This window comes from Benincasa hispida, chromosome 7, assembly GCF_027475165.1.
Source record: "Benincasa hispida cultivar pf3 chromosome 7, pf3_genome.v1.1, whole genome shotgun sequence".
Classification (NCBI taxonomy): domain Eukaryota; kingdom Viridiplantae; phylum Streptophyta; class Magnoliopsida; order Cucurbitales; family Cucurbitaceae; genus Benincasa; species Benincasa hispida.
The window spans coordinates 20,417,856-20,438,822 of record NC_143484.1 but is presented as its reverse complement, the minus strand read 5'-3'; the positions used below and the strand labels follow the sequence as shown (position 1 = coordinate 20,438,822).

General features: G+C 37.3%; 1 protein-coding gene across 9 annotated transcripts in view; it reads left to right on the top strand.

The window, feature by feature from the left end:
- The window catches only part of LOC120081740 (ADP-ribosylation factor GTPase-activating protein AGD4-like), a 68,719-nt gene that overhangs the window by 31,372 nt on the left and 16,380 nt on the right, over window positions 1–20,967 (top strand). For 6 of the 9 annotated variants that reach the window (XM_039036846.2, XM_039036844.2, XM_039036847.2 and 3 more), the window contains 7 exons: window positions 5,696–5,740; window positions 6,017–6,082; window positions 10,064–10,111; window positions 10,200–10,295; window positions 10,389–10,430; window positions 11,569–11,784; window positions 16,240–16,371. In XM_039036846.2, coding sequence (XP_038892774.2) covers window positions 5,696–5,740; window positions 6,017–6,082; window positions 10,064–10,111; window positions 10,200–10,295; window positions 10,389–10,430; window positions 11,569–11,784; window positions 16,240–16,371 — 645 coding nt within the window. The remainder of the gene's footprint in view (window positions 1–5,695; window positions 5,741–6,016; window positions 6,083–10,063; window positions 10,112–10,199; window positions 10,296–10,388; window positions 10,431–11,568; window positions 11,785–16,239; window positions 16,372–20,967) is intronic. The other 3 variants (XM_039036845.2, XM_090315548.1, XM_090315549.1) reach the window with 1 other exon arrangement.

Genomic DNA, 20,967 nt, shown 5'->3' with positions numbered 1-20,967 from the left:
GGACCCATCAGCAATTCTGATCCTCTCATTCCCAGCACTTGGATGATATGAAATAAACTGGTTGGAAGAACCAGTCAAGTGGTCTGTAGCCCCTGAATCTAGAATCCACGGCTTGCTACCTGTTATACTAACAAGACCAAAGGATTGAAGTGTACCTGATTGGGCGATTGCACTTACACCCACTGTACTATAGCTAGTCTGATTGGTTTCCTGGTTCTGAGATTGAGAACCTTCGGTTGTTGATTCACTGGCCAGTGCTCGTCTAGGCCTTGACTGACGTCTTTTACCATTCAGCAGACGACCATGCAACTTCCAACATTGATCTTTAGTGTGCCAGGGCTTCTTATAGTGTTCACATATCGGTGTTGGCTTACCGTTTTGCTTATCATTAGCAAAACTTGATGCTTTAAATGCAGCTGAATCAGTTGACGAGACCAGTGGATTATTCATAGCACTCGACCTATCCTCCTCAAGGCGGACTTCGGAACAAACTTCCATCAGAGATGGTATCGGACGAGTTCCCAGTATCCGACTCCTTACCTCGTCAAACTTAGAATTCATTCTCGATAGAAAATCATAAACTTGGTTAGTCTCCTTAGACTGGTAATGTAAAACTCCCTTACATGGGCAATTCCAGACCATCTCTCGACATAGATCCATTTCTTGTCAGATAAGAGATAGCTTGTTGAAATACGCTGTAACGTCCATTGTTCCCTACTTGCACTCATGAACTTGTTTGCGTAAGGTGTAAAGCCTGGAAGCATTCTGCCGTTTGGAGTACAGTTTCTGTATGACCTCCCAAATATCCCGAGTGGAGGCTGCATACGGTAGGGGTTTGCCAATTTGAGGCTCCATGCTCCCTACTAAAATAGATTGCAGTAGGGAGTCTTCTCCCTTCCATATACGTTCTTGAGGGTCACCCGATCTCGGTTTCGGTATCTCTCCTATCAGATATCCGAATTGATGCCGATCCTCGAGGGCCATTTTTATGGATTGGGACCACGAAAAATAATTATGACCATTTAGTTTTTCCCCTACAATACAGCTAGCAATATTTCCGAGGAACCCATTTCCAGCACGAGCCAATCCTATTGCACCGAAAAATAAATTTGTCGTAGATAAAGCAGGGAAAGAGGTTACTGGGCTTCCTGAGTAAGCTGGAAGGCTAGAGGGAATTTCTGACTGCCCATTAGAGGTAGCCCCAAGCACCTCTCCGAGAGTGGCCATCTGTTGCTGTACTGACTCATTCTGCTGTTTGATCTGGTATTGAAGTTGAGCAAACTGTTCCTGAATATAATCAAATTTCTGTTCCGGATATGAGGATGATCCACCCATCTCCAATTTGTCACCAATGGGAGGTCTTTGGCTGAAATAACTGGAAGAAGGAAACTGCTAGAAACGAAACATTTGCAGGCGCGGCTGGGAAGACAGGATGGCTCGGGTCTGAAGCGGTTCGGCTGGATGGGATTGTAGGATTGAAGCTGATTGCTTTGGCGGCTGAGCCGAGCAGCGGCTGGGGTTGAACGGGTTGCTGCACTCGGCTGGAATCAACCCAGAAAGCGCCGCTCGGTTGGGTTTCATCGATCGGGTGGCCGCCGCTCGTGGAGGGATCGGCGTGACCGAACTGGTGGCTGCTGCTCGTAGAATGGCTGGCACAAACCCATCTGATTTTCGGCTAGCTTCCGATCTGTCCTGTCTAGTGGTCGACCCAATTAGCCGGCTGGGTTGGTTAAGTTTTTACCCAGTCAGCTACCTGTCCTCCAGGTTGGGCTGCTTCAATCAACTGATGAAGGTGTGGTAACATGGTCTGGAAGTATCGTTCTATAGCTGTTTGTACAACGCCTGCAATATCCGTGGTGTCAGATGACACTTGTGATTCTCTTGTTTGATTTTCCTCGATGGTGGCTAGGGTTTCATCTCCTTGCTCTGATACCATGATGAAAAATAAAAAGAGAAGGAAGAAGAAAAGCACACACAGGTATACGTGGAAAACCCTAATACAGGGAGAAAAAACCACGATATAGAGTTTTTCTTATTATAATTTGATACACCAGATACACAGAGACTACATACTTAAATAGAAAACAGGGAAATCTTAGGGTATAATGAAAAGACAAAACTGCCCCTAGGGCTAACACCCTAATTTCAACGGTTTTATTTATTTATTTTATGTTTTATTTAACATCATCCTTCTTCCTCCACAAATTCTTGTTTCTTTATTTGTTGAGCTTTTTAAGATCTCTATTTAGAGGAAGGTTAGGTTCTCTTGGATAGTTGTGCTCACGAGAACTAACACCCTGACTTACATTTTTGTTTTGAAAATGAAACAAAACTTTTCATTAAAAAAAATAAAAAGAGACTAATGCTAAAAAAAATATATTAACCTTCAAGAGGCGAGATAATGAGAAACTGAGAAAAACAAAAGAAGACAATACTTTTGAGATACAATGAAAAGAAAACACCGAAAAGCAAACTCTTTAGACCTAACAAACCAACCAAACTCTTTAGACCTAACAAACCAACTTCAGAAAAGAAAAAGCAATAGAACACAAACTTTCAAGCCAAAGCCAACTAAAGACCATCGAGTAGATGAGGAAAGAAGTCCTTGAAGACCAAAAGTGACCGTTCCAAACCATAGAACAAATCAACAGCTAAACTGTTGCTTCCAAACTTGCAACTGCCAGGAAAAATAACACAACTTCTCTAAAGAAAAACAGTAAGGCTTAGTCTCAAGATCACGAGAAATCCACAATATTAGTTCTATTCCTGGACTAAACCTCCTAGCTAGACTTTAACTGATGGAGAACGAGGTGAAATTGATTTGTACTGCAAAGCACATTTTTAATCAAGGCAGAAATTTGGTAGGGATTATGGGTGACTGATAAGCAAATAATTGGTTATAATTAGCTCAAGCATTAACTGAGGTACTTTCAAGCTAAGCTTTCCAATAGAGTTGAAGAGTTGCATCCTTTCATGCATCAAAAGGTAACTTTTCATCTAAAAGTCACAATGAATCTAATTCAGATTCATTCACATCTTTAATGAATTATGTACCAATTTAATTTCATGCATTTATATTTATGAGGTAGTTGAAAGGGTGTTAGATGAACTTAGACAATTAGGTAAAAGAATATGTCCTTTCAAGGTGTCTTTTCAATTAGTATAAATACTTATGCATTTTTGTCATTTTGAAACAAGACTTTAAATTTGAATGAAAATTTTCTTGAGTTTAATCTCTCAAGCTTTATGCTTTCTTTGTACCTAATGTTTAGAATGCTTGTTTTAGAACTTTCAAAATAATTAGATTGTGGAGAGTTCGAAATCTTAAAGTTAGGAACAAGTTCTCCTTTCTTCTTGATCTTTGATCAATCTTCCATCTCATGCATGAACCTTCATAAATGTAAATACCTTGAAGCTTCTTGATCTTTGATCAATCTTCTAAGCCAAATTTGTTTTAGCTTTCTTGGGATTGTTATCAATTTGTTTATTGGGGGTTATTCTTATGACCGTGGTTCACTTGGAATAAGAGGAGTTCTCAAACATGCATCCTAAACACAGGAATACAAAGAAAGCATAAAGCTTGAGTGATTAAACTCTAAGAAAATTTTCATTCAAATTCAAAGTCTTGTTTCAAAATGACAAAAATACACAAGTATTTATTCAAATTAAAAAGACACTTTGAAAGGACACACCCTTTCACCTAATTGTCTAAATTCATCTATCACCCTTTCAACTACCTCATAAATATAAATGCATGAAATTAAATTGGTACATAATTCAGTAAAGATGTGAATGAATCTGAATTTTTAGATCCATTGTGACTTTTGGATGAAAAGTTGCCTTTTGATGCATGAAATGATGCAACTCTTCAACTCTATTGGGAAGCTTAGCTTGGAAGTAAACTCATTTAATGCTTGAGCTAATCATTACCAATTATTTACTTAGTAGTGACGTTTCTGCTTGAACATTTTCACCATTCATGTAATAGTCTACCTTGACACGACGTGAAAAACTGATCAATTGAGATTGAGCGACCCAACTGACGAGATTGAACAGAAACCAAATGATATCCACAAAGAGAATGGATTTCAACCCAAAATTCCCACCAAACTTCACAGAAATAGACAGAAAATGCTGCTGAAAGGTGATCGAATGGGTTTGAACTCGCAAATCTAACCTCCTTAAACTATGGGTGATTCAGTTTGAGGCAAAACGGACAGTGGGTAGCCTTCAAAAAAGTCAATTTCTTGCTTGACCTATTGATGGACGTCAGAGTCTCGTGGGGTTGAGGCCACAACCGCCGCAGATTAGGTCAGGGTCATGGTCTACAAGCTCTTTTCCTAGCCGGCCGTGCATGGAAGACTGAACAACAATTTAGATTGCGTGCAAAGGCATTCTTCTTTCTTTTTGGGGCCTCGGTGATGTTACCTTCGTAGTGATGTTTCGGAGAATCTTAACCTTTGTTGAGGATCCCACATTGAAAAATCAAGGAATCTCACAATGTTTATAATATACCATGGGCTACCCTTATTGACAATTAGTTTTGTGATGGAACTTTATGTTATCTAATAGGACATTAGAGTCCATAAAGCTTAAACAGGTATTCAATAACAAAAAAGGAATTGGAATCTGATCTAAAAATGGTGAACCCAAAGAGGCACCTTCTCAAGGGGGCATGTAGAGGATCCCACATTAGAAAAATCAAGGGACCTCACGATGTTTATAAGATACTATGGACTACTCTTCTCATTACCAATTAGTTTTATGATGGAATCTTATGTACGTGTTATCTAATAACCTTATGCTTTGGAGTGGCCGTTATGCTCATTTAATATGATCCAGATTCTTGAATGCGTTTGGATTCTCGTTGGTCTACAATAAGGATTTGCTAGGTGATGATGGAGGTTTTGCTAGCCCTTCGCATGCCCTTCTCTCTAGTCAGTCTGTTTTTTCTCATTCTTTTTTGGGTATTTGGCTTGAGAAGAATGCTAGACTTTTTAGATGTGTGGATAGATCTAAACGGGAGCAACGGGAGGTTATTAGGTTTTCTTAAATCTTTGATTGACCCAAAAGCTTAAGTTGAGGTTAAATTTAATATTATATCATCTAACAACCCCCTTTCTTATGGGGCTTGAAAAATGATGCCCAACCAGTGGAAATCAATATTAATTGGGGAGGAAATAACATTGTAGGGGTTTGGACATAAGACCTCCCTCAAATCACCTGCTCTAATACTATCTTAAATCGTCGATTGACCCAAAAGCTTAAGTTGATGGGTGAAAGTCAGTTTAATATTATATCATCTAACAGGTTTAATGCCTCTTTATGACTTTGGACCTTTGGAGTCATTTTCTATAGTTTTTTGGAATATTTTTTTTTTTTGGGCTTTTACTTTAGTATGTTCTTGTAATTGTACATTCCTTCCGCTTCTTTTAATGAACACTTGATTTCTTATAAAAAAAAAAGAACTGGAAGTCTTATTTCTAGTACTTTTTTTCTCCATGGTACGTTTTTCATAAATAGGCATTTGAGGAGCTTGGCCATGACCATATGCTCTAGATTTGTTAATTGTAGAATTCCCCTAGAACCGTTGAATGGACCATGGAGGCCTATTCTCAGCGGGCTTGTAAGCATTCGAGACTCTTCTTTTTAGGATTATTGAGTTTGTTCTTAAAATATTCTTCTGGCTTTGCAGGACTCTCGTCAACGCTTCGATAAAGCTATGCATGAGTATGATCAGGTGTTGCATATCATTCACAATAACAATTGATGATCGAGTATTATATTTGTATATACTTGCTTTCGTGGTTTGTCCTTAGCTTGAAGCCTTCTTCCCAGATGACGCATGCATGTTTCTGAAAATTGGTAGAATTGGTGGTTTTCCCCGTAAACTGAAATCCTTATAGGAGGGATTTTGAGATTGGATGGAGCCTAAGCCTTAAATATGTGTGTACAATATATAAATGTAATTTTTCCGTGTTTGTCTTTAATTTTCGAAACATAACTTCATTGCTAGGCTCGGGAAAAATTTGTGTCATTGAAAAAGAACACACGAGGGGACATTGTTGCAGATTTTGAAGAGGTATGCTTTTCTATATATTGAATTTTAAATAGTTTCTCCAAGATAGTCTTTCACACTTCCACACTTCCTAGGTCGTTGATATACAAACTTCTGCAACTGGACCTTTAAATTAATTTTCAGTTGTTTTGATGTACTTTTATATATATATATATATATATATATATATATATTTAAAACGGTAAGTAGAATAACAAGACAAGCAAGGTATTTCATTTCTTTTGTATATAGTATAATATTTAGAAACGGAGTAGATAACAAGAAAAACAAGGTTTTTTTTTCTCCTCTTTTTAATTTTAGGAAACATGAAACTATATTAATTACAAAAAAAGAGCTGCTGGGGTAAGGCCGAAAGGGCCCTTTTGTAAATAACTAATTAAAAAGGATAGAAGTTAGTTAATTGTTAATTATTAGCTAACTGTTAGTTGTTATGATAGTTAGTTAAACATCTTGTAACTAATTTTCTCTATAAATAAGATCTTCTCTCCCATTTTGATAGAGAATCATTTCATTCAAGAATTAGTCTTTTGGTATTGCACCAAATTTGGTATCATAGCACTCCAAGATTCCGAACTGATGGCTGGAAGAAGGGTTGCCCACCGAGAGGAGGAGATGTTCAAGTGCAAGACAAAGAGGTGGAAGAAACCCCCACCCTCTCTCCAAGAACTACAACGATTCGCTTGCTGTCCGTTGAAGATTCTTTGGAGGGAATTCATGGATCATTGAACAGCCTTCAAGAAACGGTGGCAACGCTTGTAAGAAGGTTGGATGTATTGACTACCGCCTCAACATGATGAAAATGCCCCGACATTCAATCAAGTTTAGGGAAGAAGAGGTAGACATGGTGTTGGACAGCCAAGAAATTTCCAATTCCAGCAAGAAATTCATCAAGAAAGGGCTCTAAGATTGCGTAGGCAGCTCCAAGAAAATCCAAGAAGACGTTTGAATAGGCAAGAATGGCAACAAGAATTCCAAGATTGGGATTCTTCAAGTGAGTATGATCAAGAAGAAAAGTTTTATGCTCCAAGAAGAGGACGAGATGGAAGATATGAAGCTAGAGGTGATCCACACAACTACAAAATGAAGATTGACTTACCATTCTACAATGGTAAGCGACATCAAATCATTTCTTGATTGGATAAAAAACACTTAGAATTTTTTCGATTACATGGACACGCTGGATCACAAGAAGGACGTTTGGTAGCATTTAAGTTGAAAAGGGGAGCTTCCGCTTGGTGGGACAAATTGGAGGTCAATCAGCAAAGACAAGGCCAAAGGCCTATCCGAACGTGGGAAAAAATGTAGAGGTTGATGAAAAAAAGGTTCCTTCCTCCCAATTATGAGCAAACATTGTATAATCAATATCAAAACTGTAGGCAAGGCCTCAAACAATAGCTGATTTTGTGGAAGAATTCCACCATTTGGGAGCTAGAACTAATTTGGCCAAAAACGAGCAAAACCTAATTGCATGGTCCATTGGCGGGCTAAGAATGGACATCAAAGAGAAGGTAAAGCTTCAACAGTTTCATTGGTTAGCTGATGCAATTTCTTATGCTGAAACAATAGAAAAGTTAAATGAAATTCGCTCCAAGAAAATTTCAAAAAATGTTCCTTGGGATGCTTCCCTTAATAGAAAAGCTAGTACTTCAAATTATGCTTCTACTAATCACTCTTCCCCACCAACTGCAACTGAGGAAAAGGAAAAAGAAAAGCAAGAAGAGGTTGGTGAGAAGGAAACAAAGGCTGTTTACAAGAAGAAAGTTCAAAATCCTTGTAACTGGCCTACATTGGACAAGTGTTTTAGGTGTGGTCAAGTGGATCATTTGTCTAATGAGTGTCCCCAACCAAAAACAGTAGTATATGTGGATGAGGAAGAGGATTCGTCGGCTGGATGCAGTGAACATGATGAGGAAGAAGCCAATTATATTGAGATGGATGAAGGTGATAGGGTGTCTTGTGTTCTCCAAATGGTGTCGATTGCTCCCAAAGGAGATTTTAATGCTCAAATACATTGCAAAATGTTTGTTAGAGCGAGAGACCGATATATTGGGCCTTGTAGTTGCTGAAAAGACAGAAAACACTGTGAAGATATTCAACACCATATTGACTTGGTTCCGGGTGCTACAAACCCTCATCTTCCTCACTATAGGATGAGCCCTAAGGAGTATGAGATCCTCCACCGACATATTGAAGAATTGTTAAAAAGGGACATATTCAACCTAAATTCTTAGCCCATGTGCAATGCTAGCCCTACTCACGACTAAAAAAGTTGGTAGTTGGAGTATGTAGGTTGATAGTAGAGCTATCAACCGGATTGTAGTGAAGTATAGCTTCCCAATCCCTAGAATAGGTGATTTACTTGATCAATTTGGAAGAGCCTTGATTTTTTCGAAAGTGGACTTGAAGAGTGAATACCACCAAATTCGAATAAGGCCGAGGATGAGTGGAAGATTGCATTTATGCCCTACTTCTCATTCGCAGATTGATGGCCAAACCAAGTTACTGCATTGAGTTGCCTTATGACCTACATATTAATCCAGTCTTCAATATTGCAGATTTGAAGCCATATTATGCCTCAAATGACTTTCATTTAGCTTCTTAGCTCACCCGAGGATGAGTTTGATTTTGGGAGGGGTGGATTGGTGTAAGGCAAAAAGGGCCCTTTTGTAAATAACTAGTTAAAAATGATAGAAGTTAGTTAATTGCTAATTGTTAGTTGTTATGATAGTTAGTTAAACATTTTGTAACTAATTTCCTCTATAAATAAGATCATTCTCTCGTATTTTGAGAGAGAATATTTTCATTCAAGAATTAGTCTTTTGGTATTGCACCAACTGCCGAAGGGCAGAGAGGTAAGGAACCCCTCCCCCGAGAGAAAGGCATCATAGCCTCCAAATTGTGGAGGATTTGATTACTTTTTAGATTTAATTTTATTTCATGTTTTGTATTGGTGTAAACAAAAACACCCTTGTATATATTAGTCTTTCTTCTTTGATTTCCAATTGGATGAACCTTTGGTAAGTTAACTTTTGATGTAGGAAGTGTTTTATACTTTTTTTTTTTTTTAAACGGAAACAATAATTTCATTGAAATAATGAAAGAGACTAATGCTCAAAGTACAAATGTTGAAACAAATAAAGCTTGCTAGATACACTTGAAACTAAACAAAACCAAGCTAAAAAATAACTTGGTGTGAAGAGATGTCCAGTTTAAACAAATATCTTGGATGAAAAAATCTGCAAATAATTTGGAGATTTGAGCACCAAGAAGAAGTTTTAGCACAAGCAATTTTATTACGTTCGGACCAAGATAGAAACTCATCTTGAAAATATGTGAAGGCCTTTTTTCTTTCTTTCTTTCTTTCTTTTTTTAATAAATAAAAGGAAACACACTTTTCATTGAATTAATGAAAAGAGACAAAGTCTCTCAAGGTACAAAATATATATATCTAGCGGATCAGGAGGTGCATCCAGGCATCTCAACTAGGTTGGCATGCTCTTAGCACCCTCATTATGTCCATAATCAGAAATACAAACAAAACAAAACATCCAAAATAGCCAATATCCGAAGTTCAACAACTATTACAAAAGGAAAAATATGTAAAGTCCTTCCTAACTAAATTTCGGATAGGATGACTTTGATTGCATTAGGAAGTCTTTTATGCTCCTATTTCATTCATTGATAAAATTTGTTTCTTTTCCCAAAAAAAAAAAGAAAAAAAAATTGTCAATTAACTTTGCGGAGTTGTTAATGGCTTGGTTAAGTCGAACCATGATTTCAAAAGTCGTGCATTCAATAGTTATACTGACACACAAGGGGAAAAAAGAATACATATGCAGCCACTTTTAAGTGTGTCATTGATATCTTCCCTGTTACCTTGTTGGAATTTCTTATTCATTTTTGGAGAATGAAGATCTATTTTCTTATGAGTTTTATATAATATTTTTGAAGTATTTTATTGATGACCTCCCAGTCTTATTTCAGAACCTCCTGAATTCAAAGTCCGCATTTGAGAAAAGCCGCTTCAATCTAGTAGGTTAACTATTACATTGCTTTTAGCTGTTCTGATCTCTTTTAGGCTTTTTGCTAACTAACTTTTTTACTGTTTTGAGGGTGGTAGGTGAATGCGCTCATGAACGTTGAAGCAAAGAAGAAGTATGAGTTCTTAGAATCTATAAGTGCTCTGATGGATGCTCATTTGAGATATTTTAAGCTAGTATGATCTTTAAATTATTTAATGATGTTACTTCATGATTGAATATTTTTACTATTATGTGGACTAAGCAGTGTTTATTTATTTATGAGCTAGGGATTTGACTTATTTGGCCAGATGGAACCTTTCATTCATCAGGTACGCTCCTATATATCCAAAACATTGAAATTTCTTGAGTGAGGAATTGTGTCATAAATCAATATAATTAGAGATGTAGACATTATTAACGCAATCATCTAGTTTAATCTGCCTCTGGTGGGACATTTGAGATGATAGAGCGCATCGAGTTTAATCTACCTCTGGTGGGACATTTGAGATGATAGAGTGGGCCATAGATTGGGGTAAAATAATATTTCATTTGATTATCTGACATGTTTTTGCATCAAGTATCCTTTTGATGGGCTTCAAATCATTCTTGTGTAAAAATATTCACGGTAGAGATTGAATTTCTGTTGGAGTTGTTGCATTATTTTGTATATGGTTTATAGGTATATCCAAGGACTGAAAATATTTGTCAAGCCGATATATCTATAAATTTTAGGGTTTGATTCGATATAAAAGATTAATCAATATCTCCTTTATATACATATAAATAAAAAAATATCTCTATCTATTAATCCTTATATGAATACATTTTCAAGATGTATAGTATAGTTTAGTTTGAAAGTGAAAACAACTTAATTATTAATTTAAATAACTTTTATAATTTTTAAAAAATATTCATCAAGACCAATATTTTATCAATATATCTGTCGTCTATGTCCATAAAATTGAAATACCAATATCAATATTGTACGCCACGGATATATCTCAACCACTTCCGAATGCTAACACTGTATTCCACTTACTCTAGTATGCATACGACCCAACTGACCAATATCATGATTTGCTGGTTAATTCATTTGTTTTCTTGGGAGTCTAAGTCTGTCCGTCACTATCGGCTGGGACAAATTTCCTCCTCTCTTTTCTGAAATCTGTAGTCAACCTTATTCTAATCTGAATTGGCGGCAGAAATTTACAAAAAATTGTTCCATGAATCCAACTTCTGAACTATTTCAGTTCATATATACATGACCAAATTTTATTTTCTTATTTAGTAGGTTTTACATAACTTTTAATCTCTGTGGCATGGCTAAAAACTAATGGCGTATATAGAAGATTTCTGTGCTGTAGTAGAACCGGAAGTATTTCCTAATATAAGCTATATCCACCTATATGAAAAATCTTGCACAAGTTAAATTGCTTTTTCCTTGTAACCTTTTTCATCTTGTTCAAGGTTCTAACATATGCACAACAATCTAAAGAACTGGCCAACATTGAACAAGATAAACTTGCAAAAAGGATTCAGGAATTCAGGACACAGGCACAGCTGGACAATTTGCAAGCTTCCAATAGCCTAGATCCTTCTTTGGTTTCTGATGGCATTCATGGTAGTGGTATTAGCTCCTACAGAAGTGTTGAAACAGCTCCTCAGTCGATTGTCAATGGGAAGGTAAATAACGTTTTTTTTTTCTTTTCAGTTTCTTCACAATACCATCTACCCAACTCCTCAAATATTCTTAACCATATTTCACTTGGGAACTAATTGAGTTATGGATACTTCTTTTAACAATAACTGTAAATTATGCTCACTTATACTTGGTCTCACAAGACAATCACCTAATCATCACACCGTGGATCAAGGAACTTATAAGTTATAGCTCATAGGATGTAAAAGAAGTGCAAAGCTTACAAGGCTTTTCCTTTGGGAAGGGGTGGATGAAGGAAGAGAAGAATCAGAGCCGTTCTTTCTTGGGAGTATTGTTTCTGCTATGGATCATGGTCAGAGGCTAGAATTAGTGTTGTTGGAGATGCAAGAAGAAATGATGGCTGCGACTATTAGTAAAAGTGTAAACTCGCCCCTCCACAAAACCCTAGACGTAATACTGAAGAGAATTTTGGGGAAAATATGGTTGATTTTCTAAGAAAGACACATCCATACTCACAAACAGTTTTTTTTTTTTTTTTTGTTAGAGAATTAAAACATTTATAACCTTTTTATTTAAAGAGTAACCCACAAAAATGCATTTAACAGCCCTATGATCAAGTTTGGACCGAAATTGATCGGGTATGTAAACATAAGTAGTTCACCCAAAAACTTTTAAGGGGAATTCAAAATATATGCGGGATGTTAGAAATTCTTTTTTAAGGCAGTCGATGGGAGACTTAAAATTCAAGATCTTACTAGGCATTCCATTTATTAAATACGTAGCTGTAAGGATTGCTTCCCCCCATTGATATTTTGGAATTTGCATAGAAAACATTATAGCACGTGCCACTTCAAGTAAATGCCTATTTTTCTTTTAGCAATCCCATTTTGTTGAGGAGTATCTCAACATGTAAACTGATGAATGATACCTTTGTTTTTCAAAAAATCGTCAAAAAACTCATTAAAGTACTTAGTTCCATTATCAGAGTGTAAAATGCAGATTTTGGTTTTAAATTGAGTTTCAATCAAATTGTAAAAATGTTTAAAAATGTCTTTCACCTCAGATTTTTTCTGTATTAAATAAACCCAAGATAAACGAGTATGATCATCAATACAAGTAACAAACCATCTTTTTCCACTATGAGTCGTAATTTTAGGACCCCAAACATCGGTATGAATTAAATAAAAAGGTTTTGAAGCCTTGTAAGGTTTTGGAAAATATGTGGACTGATGATTCTTTACGAAAATGCAACTTTCACAATTAAGAAATGAACAATCAATTCCCTTAAATAAATCTGGAAATAAATATTTCAGATAGGCAAAACTGGGATGCCCTAGTCTATGATGGAAAATTAGGATGCCCTAGTTTATGATGCCATGGTATAAACGGAAAGAGAACTTATACTACTAAGACCTTGAGTTATTTTATTGCTAAAAGAACCTTCATCAAAGTAGTAGAGACCATCAAGCATCCTAGCACTCCCAATCATCCTCCCCGAATCCTGATCTTGAAAAATACAACGAGACTCAAAGAATGTAACACGACAATTAGAATCTTTGGAAAGTTTAGAAACGGATAAAAGATTACAGGCTAATTTTGGAACATGTAAGACAGATTGGAGAGATTTTTTTAGTCAATTTAATAGTTCCTTTTCCAGCAACAGAAGAAAAACTACCATCATCAATTCCAATTTTCTCATTGCAATATAATGGAGAGTACGAATTAAAAGAAGACGAAGAACTAGTCATGTGATCTGAAGCTCCGGAATCAATAATCCACGGAGATGAATTACTACACGAGAATGTATTGGGACCTGTGTGAGTCAAAGAAACGCATGAACTATTAGATGAAAAATTGGTGGTTGACCATGGTAGGATTTGATGAATTTGCTTTTGTAACATGGTAGAAGATTTAGCAAATAGTAGAAATCCACAAAAAAAAAAAAAAAAAAAAAAAGGGTTTTAAACCAAATCCAATAGAAGCAACCCAAACCAGGAGTGAACAAAGATGTATAATGGAGCCTTGGAAGTAGTCATGGTATGATCCGTGGTTGAACTCTATTGGATAGGCGGTGTGTGCTTGGGTGAAGAGGAGCTAGCCTAGATATGAGTTAGACAGTTGGATGATTACTTGAGGGGAGGCTTAGTAGTCTTTTGTTCGAGGGGAGGATTGTTGGGAATGTGACCAAAGTCCCACATTGGTTAGATAAGAGGAGGATCATGGGTATATAAGGAAGGACAACTATCTTCATTGGTATGAGGCCTTTTAGGGTGAAACCAAACCAGAATTTGAACCAATTGTTAGAAAGAACGCTGAAGTGGAAGCTAAAGCACCCGAAACGCCCTCCTGCAAACCGGAGACCGACGATGCACACTGCTGCAAAACACAGACCCTATGGCGGCTCCAACTTCAACTCACGGCTGCATAAATTCAGGCGAGGGAACGCGAACGACGTTACGCGAACCGAGATCTTTGGAATCGACTGGACATGCGGTGATACAGATCTACTCACGTTAACAAAAAAACGCAGTTTGAAACCCACACGCGAGGGATTTAGTCGAAGATGGACGCGTGGTTTGGAACCCACACACGAAAGACTTGGTCAGGGACAGACCTATTTTGCCAGAAATTGATGGATTTCGCCGGTTACTAACAAATGATGCGGCGGCTAGGCTTTGCAGTTTTATTTTTTATTTAGGTTTAAGGAAAAAAATTAGGGTTTTTAAGATTTCCTTGCTTTGATACCATGTAGAAATTGGAGGAATAGAAATATTAATCTCCTTTATTTCTTATTCAATATGTGCAGATTAGGTCTTCTTATATAGGAGATAGACCTTTTATAAATATGGAAAGAATGAAGACAATAAAGGGAAAAATAAACATAAAGACAATAAAGGAAAAGATATTCCTATTCAAATGTAGAAATTCCAATAGTAATATTCTAGGTTAATTCCCTTTTTACCTCTACTTGTAGTATAACTCTATAAATAGGAACTTTCCCCTCTTGTATGAAACACATTATTCATTCTAATAAAAGATCAACAATCTTGATTCTTGGAGAGAATTCTCCTTTTATCTCAAGGTTCTTACCTAGTGAAGGAAACCCGTGGGGGATAGGGGAATCAAGAACAAAGCTCTGATGGCTAAGTGGCTTTGGCATTTCCCCTCTGAGCCCGAATGTTTTCAGCATAGGATCATTGTGAGTAAGTACGACTCTCATCCCTTAGAGTGGTATTCGAATGGGGTTAAAGGCACATATTGGAATCCTTGGAAGGATATTTTTCTTGAGCTCTCCTCTTTCTCCCATCTTGCTCGTTGTGTGGTAGGGAAGGTAAGGAAACAAACTTTTGGGGAGGATAGTCTCTTATGCTTTGTGTTTCCTCGTTCATGCCATATTTTCTCCTCTTAAAACCGTTTGATCTATGATTTTTTGGTGTGGTCTTGAACTCTGTTTCATTTCTGTTTGGTTTTCGTTGTCCTTTGTCTGATAGGAAAACAATGTAGGTGATTTCTCTCTTGTCTTTTATCCAACAGGTTACTTTTAGGATATGGAGAAGGGACTTTCGCACCTGGAGGGGCCTTTCTTTCTAGACCTTTTTTTGGCACTTATTGAACCCTTGCCCCAAGCGAATAGGTCCGTGATATCCTTGGGAGTATTAAGATCCCTAAGAAAGTGAAGTTCTTTACTTGATAAGTTCTTCTAGGCTGGGTGAACACGTTGGATCGAATGTCAAGGAGGTTAACCTCATGGTCCTTCTTACTTTATTCTTTGCCAGAAGGCTCTCATACCTTGGATTACTTACTCTGGAGTTGTGAGGTAGCGAGATTTGTGGGAAATTGCTTTTTTCAAGAGTTCGGTTATGTGTTATCGCGTCAATAGGATATTTCGATTGGGCCGCTTTTTGTGACCTGCAAGGGGGTATGCTCTATTATTGGATATTTAGGGGAGTGGAATAACAAAGTTTCTAGGGGAATGGAGAGGGACCCTAATGCTATTTGGTCCTTGGTGAAATTTCAAGTTTCTCTTTAGAATTCGATATCACTAGGTAACTTTACTCCTAGTTGGAGGTCCTCACTTCAGTGTAGGGTCTTTTTGGGATTGGTTTTTGTATGCTCTTGTGTTCTTTCATTATTTCTGAATGAAAGTAGTTGTTTCTATTAAATTAAGAAAAAAACACACACTTTGCCAAAGCAAAATATTGTAATAGATGTGCATGCTGGAGGACATTAACGGGCAACAAATTGGACATTATAATTCATATGGTGTTCCAGATGAGGACAATAAACATGAATATATGTTAATTGAAAAAAGAAAACTAATATACTCTAAATAAAGTAATAACTAATAAGGCTATCATAAATAAGTTGTTGCTTCATAAGCATTTTGTGTTTACTTCGTTCTTGTGACAATAATTTAAAAAGATTTCATCTCTCCAGCAATATCATTTAACCATTCTCTTGCCATCTTTGTATTGTAGGTCGAAACAATAAAACAAGGTTATCTCTTGAAACGATCTTCAGGTTCGAGGGGGGATTGGAAAAGGATGTTTTTTGTACTTGATAGTCAAGGTGCTCTCTATTATTATAAGAACAAGGCAAGCAAATATGTGGTATGTTTATTTGTTACATTGGTAGAATTGTTAGGGATCTTCTATATAAATCAAATTATCAAACATAGCACCTTCAGCACCTTGACATCCAGCAAGGCATGACTAAACAAATTGTCCTAGGAATTACGTTTTAGTAGAATATGTGTTTATATATACAAAAGCGCTTCACAGGAAAAGTCCCCATGTTCTTTTGTGCTTCCTGCTTAAGTCCCAAGGTTTGTTGCTGTAATGCACTTTGTGTGTGAACTTTTTACTTATTAGCTGGAAAGTTTTCACACAAACACAAAAAAAATAAAAAAATAAAATAAAATTAAAATTAAAAAAAAAAAACAACACAAAAAACAAAAAACAAGAAAGAAAAAAAGATCTCCTTTCACATTTCTCCAATAGAAAAATATTAGTTTCAGTGATTTTTTTTAAGGGCTTCTATCTATTATCAATCTTTTTATTTGGTTATTGGCCAAGGAAGCGTTAACCCTCATAATCTTTTTAAGATAAAAAAGACTTAACAGTATCTCATCAATCTCCTTTGTTGTGGATCCTGTGCACTTGTTTTGTAAATTAAATAATTCTTTGTAGCATAATAAATGGGCCATTTTTGGTGGTTTAAGTTTTTATAGAATACGATCTGCGGCCTTTTTGTTTATAACTAATGTTATGCAAAGGGAGTCATATGAAATACTAAACAATTGTAGCGTGTAAAAGAGTGGTCAGTGTAATAGAATGGGGGAAAAAAATCAAAATATAGAAAGTTTGTACGCTTGAACATTTTTCTATCTTTGCACCTATTAATGCTTAGATTGTTCCTTGTTAAAAAAGATTACAACAAATAAAATATAAAAAAGTTCCCCTAAAAAATAAAACAAAAGTAAAAAATAATTGATTCTATTTTTTGTTGAACCAATATTCCAATTGCTCTCCCCTCTCTCCTCCTTTTCTCCCTTCCCCTGCCCCCCCCCCCCCTCCCGACCACCCCACCGGAGCTCACCATGCTCTCCCTAGCCTTCCTTTCCTCTAACCACCTCTCCCACCTCTCTCCCTCTACCCCCCTCCCTCGGCCCCTCTTCCGGCTCTTTCACTTCCCCCGATCCCCTTTCTTTCCTTGTTTCTTGCCCTGTTTCCAGCCCTGTCTTTAACCCTTGCTGCTTCGAGTAAAAGGGAGCATTTTGTGTAAAGAGCTTTCGACTCCTTGATAGGAGTGCTTTCCGGTCATGGAGATTAAAAGCTGCAACATATTGGGTCATTTCTTTTGTATGTGGCAAGAGGGTCTAGGATTCATAGTGGAAGATTTGAAAAAAGGACGGTCCTTGTTCCTCTCTTTAGCAGCAGCCATTTGGCTAAAAGAAAGCTTCAAAAGACTTTTGTTTGCCTCAATGGTCAAGTTCTTTTTGTTAAAAGAAAGAGTAGATGAGAGTTTCATACGTCTAGCCAAATTTAGAGTCAAAGACAATTGGTTTGTAGAATGTGCAGTGTGGCCTACCACAGGGGGAAGAAAGAATATTCATGTTCCTTATGGGGTTGGATGTTCAGGCTGGTAAGAGTTCAAGGAAATGATTGAAGCCAACATCCATATCTTCAAAGATAATTCAGCTCAGCAAGCCCCTCAAGTGAAGAGTTTCTTAGAAGTGGTGAAAGGTAGGTTCTCTCAACCCTATCTTAAGCCTTCAAAGTTTAAGAATGTTACAGTTCAAAAATCTTGTAGTCAAGGTCAATTAAATCAAGAAAAGGGTTCTTATTGGATTCAAAAAGATCATGAAGTTCTCAAAGAAGATTTTAGTAGTTTATGGCTCATCTCAAGGATTTTAGTCTTCAATGATTGGAAGGATATCTCGAAGGTATTGAGTGAGGCCTTTAAAACCAGTGTCATTATCAATCCTCTGTTTGCAGATAAAGCTTTAATCAAAGTCAGCAATGGTGATTTGGCCACTTTGATATCAAATCCGTGCAAATGGCAGTCGTTTGGTCCTTTTCACTTGCTGTTCGAAAAGTGGAATCCCAAAATGCATGGAAGAGCCTCTGTGATGAAAGGTTTTGGTGGTTGGATTTCAATCAAGAATCTTCCACTGGATTTTTGGGGCAGAAAGACCTTTGAAGCCATAGGTGCTTATTTTGGGGGTTTGGAATCAATTGCCTTAGAAACTCGTAACCTAACTAATTGTTTGGAAGCCAAAATTCAAGTTAGAAGAAACCTATGTGGATTTATGCCAGCCACAATCGAAATAAAGGATGCAATTCGTGGGAATTTTTTTCTAAATTTTGGAGATGTCGAATGTTTAGAAGGTCCTTCTAAGGCAGTGGGGAATTTATTATTTAAGGACTTCTTTAATCCTATTGACCTTATTAGGTTAAATGATGTAATTAAAGATGAAGGAGTTAATTTCAAATTAGATATTTCGGAATGGAATTTCCTTGTCTCTTCACATTCCAAACCCACCTTTTCAAGGAACCCAAATCCGGTTCAAGAACCCCTGTAAAGAGATGAAATTTACACAGAGGAAGTCGAAAAGTCTCACTCCCCCCTTGCAAGGAGTTTAATTACAAAGAGTCCAACCACCCCTACCTTCTTTACTGTCGAGGAAGTTGGCCAGCCCTTTGCAAGTGAGAAGTTTAGTGTGCAAGAAATTGAAGAGTCATTGCACTTTAATGAAAAAGTTGAAAAGGTGCCTAGAGCCTTTAAGAAGAGAGAGAAGGGAGCCTTTAATGGGGTATCCAGCCCCTTGGCCAAGGAATCTGAACAGTCACCTATTTAAAAAAATGAAAAGTCAATAGGAAATAAAGTTAATTGTATTTCGAAGCAATCAACAGTAATTTTCTCAAGCAGCAAATTTGACACTTCGTTTTCCAAGGATGCTGCTCTGCTCCTCTGTTCCAGTCCGAGTAAGTCTCCCTCTCCTGTTTTCACTAAAAATCCGGCTCCTCTACTTCAGCCGGCCCCTGAGCTAGCCCCAAAAGTCCATGCCCCCTCCTTGGCACTCCTCCTCCCTCCCTGCAGTAAACAAGCGCCAAAGGCAAGCAAAACAGGGGCTAGACGTCAGCAAAAATTCAAGCATTCCCCTGCCTTTTTAAATCATTCCCTAATCATTTCATCAGAAGAAAGTTAGGCAAGGACTCATCCAAGAAACCAAGCTTTAAAGCCAAGTCAGTGGCAATTCACAACTCGAATTTATTAGAAGCCCAATGCACCCAAATTCAAGGACAGCCTCAATGCTCCAGGTTAGGCTCCCTTTCTCCTCTCCCAACTCTCTTTGTACACTCTGTTTTTTCAGTACCTAATACAGAGCTTACATTCTTGAGAGGTTCCACAACCCATCCGGGGGAGTTTCCAGCAGATAAAGGGGAGGTCCTCATTGATTTTCCTTTCAGTGTGAGTAGTGAAGAAGAGGTTTGGGCAAAATCAGTTGGTTTTTCAGAAGAAAAAAGTAAAGAGGACCCTATAGTTCAAGATTTGAACCCCCTGTTTCAGACGGAGGATGACACTATTTTAGAGGCTGTTGGTTCAATTTTTCCAACCATTCCTTGTGATCTTCCAGCTCATTTAACCTCAATTGTCAAGGATTGCCATCTCATCCTCGATTAATGTTTAAAAATTGAGGCTACAATCCTTGTTTTAAGTCTCAATCATGAGAATTGTGTCATGGAATACTAGAGGCCTGAAAGATGTTAACAAAAGGTTAGCTCTCAAGCGTTTTCTAAAGAAAATTAACCCTATAGTAGTTCTAATTCAAGAGTCAAAAAAAGACAGCTTTGAAGTGAGTGTCATCAAAAGCTTGTGGAGTTCTAAAGATATTGGCTGGGAATTTGTGGAATCTTATGGTTATTCAGGTGGATTATTGACTCTATGGGATAAGAATTTGATCTCGGTGGTTGAAACTTTGAAGGGGGGTATTCGTTATCAGTAAAATGCATCACTGCTTGCAATAAGACTTGCTAGATCACTAATGTCTATGGACCAAATGATTACAAAGAGAGAAAATTCATGTGGCCAGAGCTTTTATCTCTTTTATTTTATTGTGTAGAAGCATGGTGCATCGGGGGAGATTTTAATATCACAAGATGGGCACATGAAAGATATCCATTGGGTAGAAGCACTAAAGGAATGAGGAAGTTTAACAACTTTATAGACCAAGCCAATCTTTTGGAGATACGGTTGGGAAATGGCAGCTTCACTTGGTCTAGGGAAGGAGTTTCAGCTTCAAGATCGATTTTTCATCACCAAAACGTGGGATGAGTTGTTTGAGAACTCTAGAGCCAACAGACAAGTAAGATCCTTCTCGGATCACTTTCCAATTTTGCTAGAAGCAGGGTTGTTCAGCTGGGGTCCTTCCCCTTTTAGATTTTGTAACAGCTGGTTGTTTAATAAGGAGTGCGCCAAAATCATCGAATCAGCTTGGTCTAGTAGCAGCATTCAAAGGTGGGCTGGTTTTTCCCTTAATCAGAAATTGAAAGGTGTAAAGGCATCAGTAAAGGAGTGGTACACTAAATTTCAGGAAGATCAAAGAAGCAAAGAAGAGGGGCTGTTAAAAGAAATTGAAAAATGGGATGCTCTTGCTGATTGCTCTACCCTTGATAACAGTGAATTGGCACTTAGATCCACTT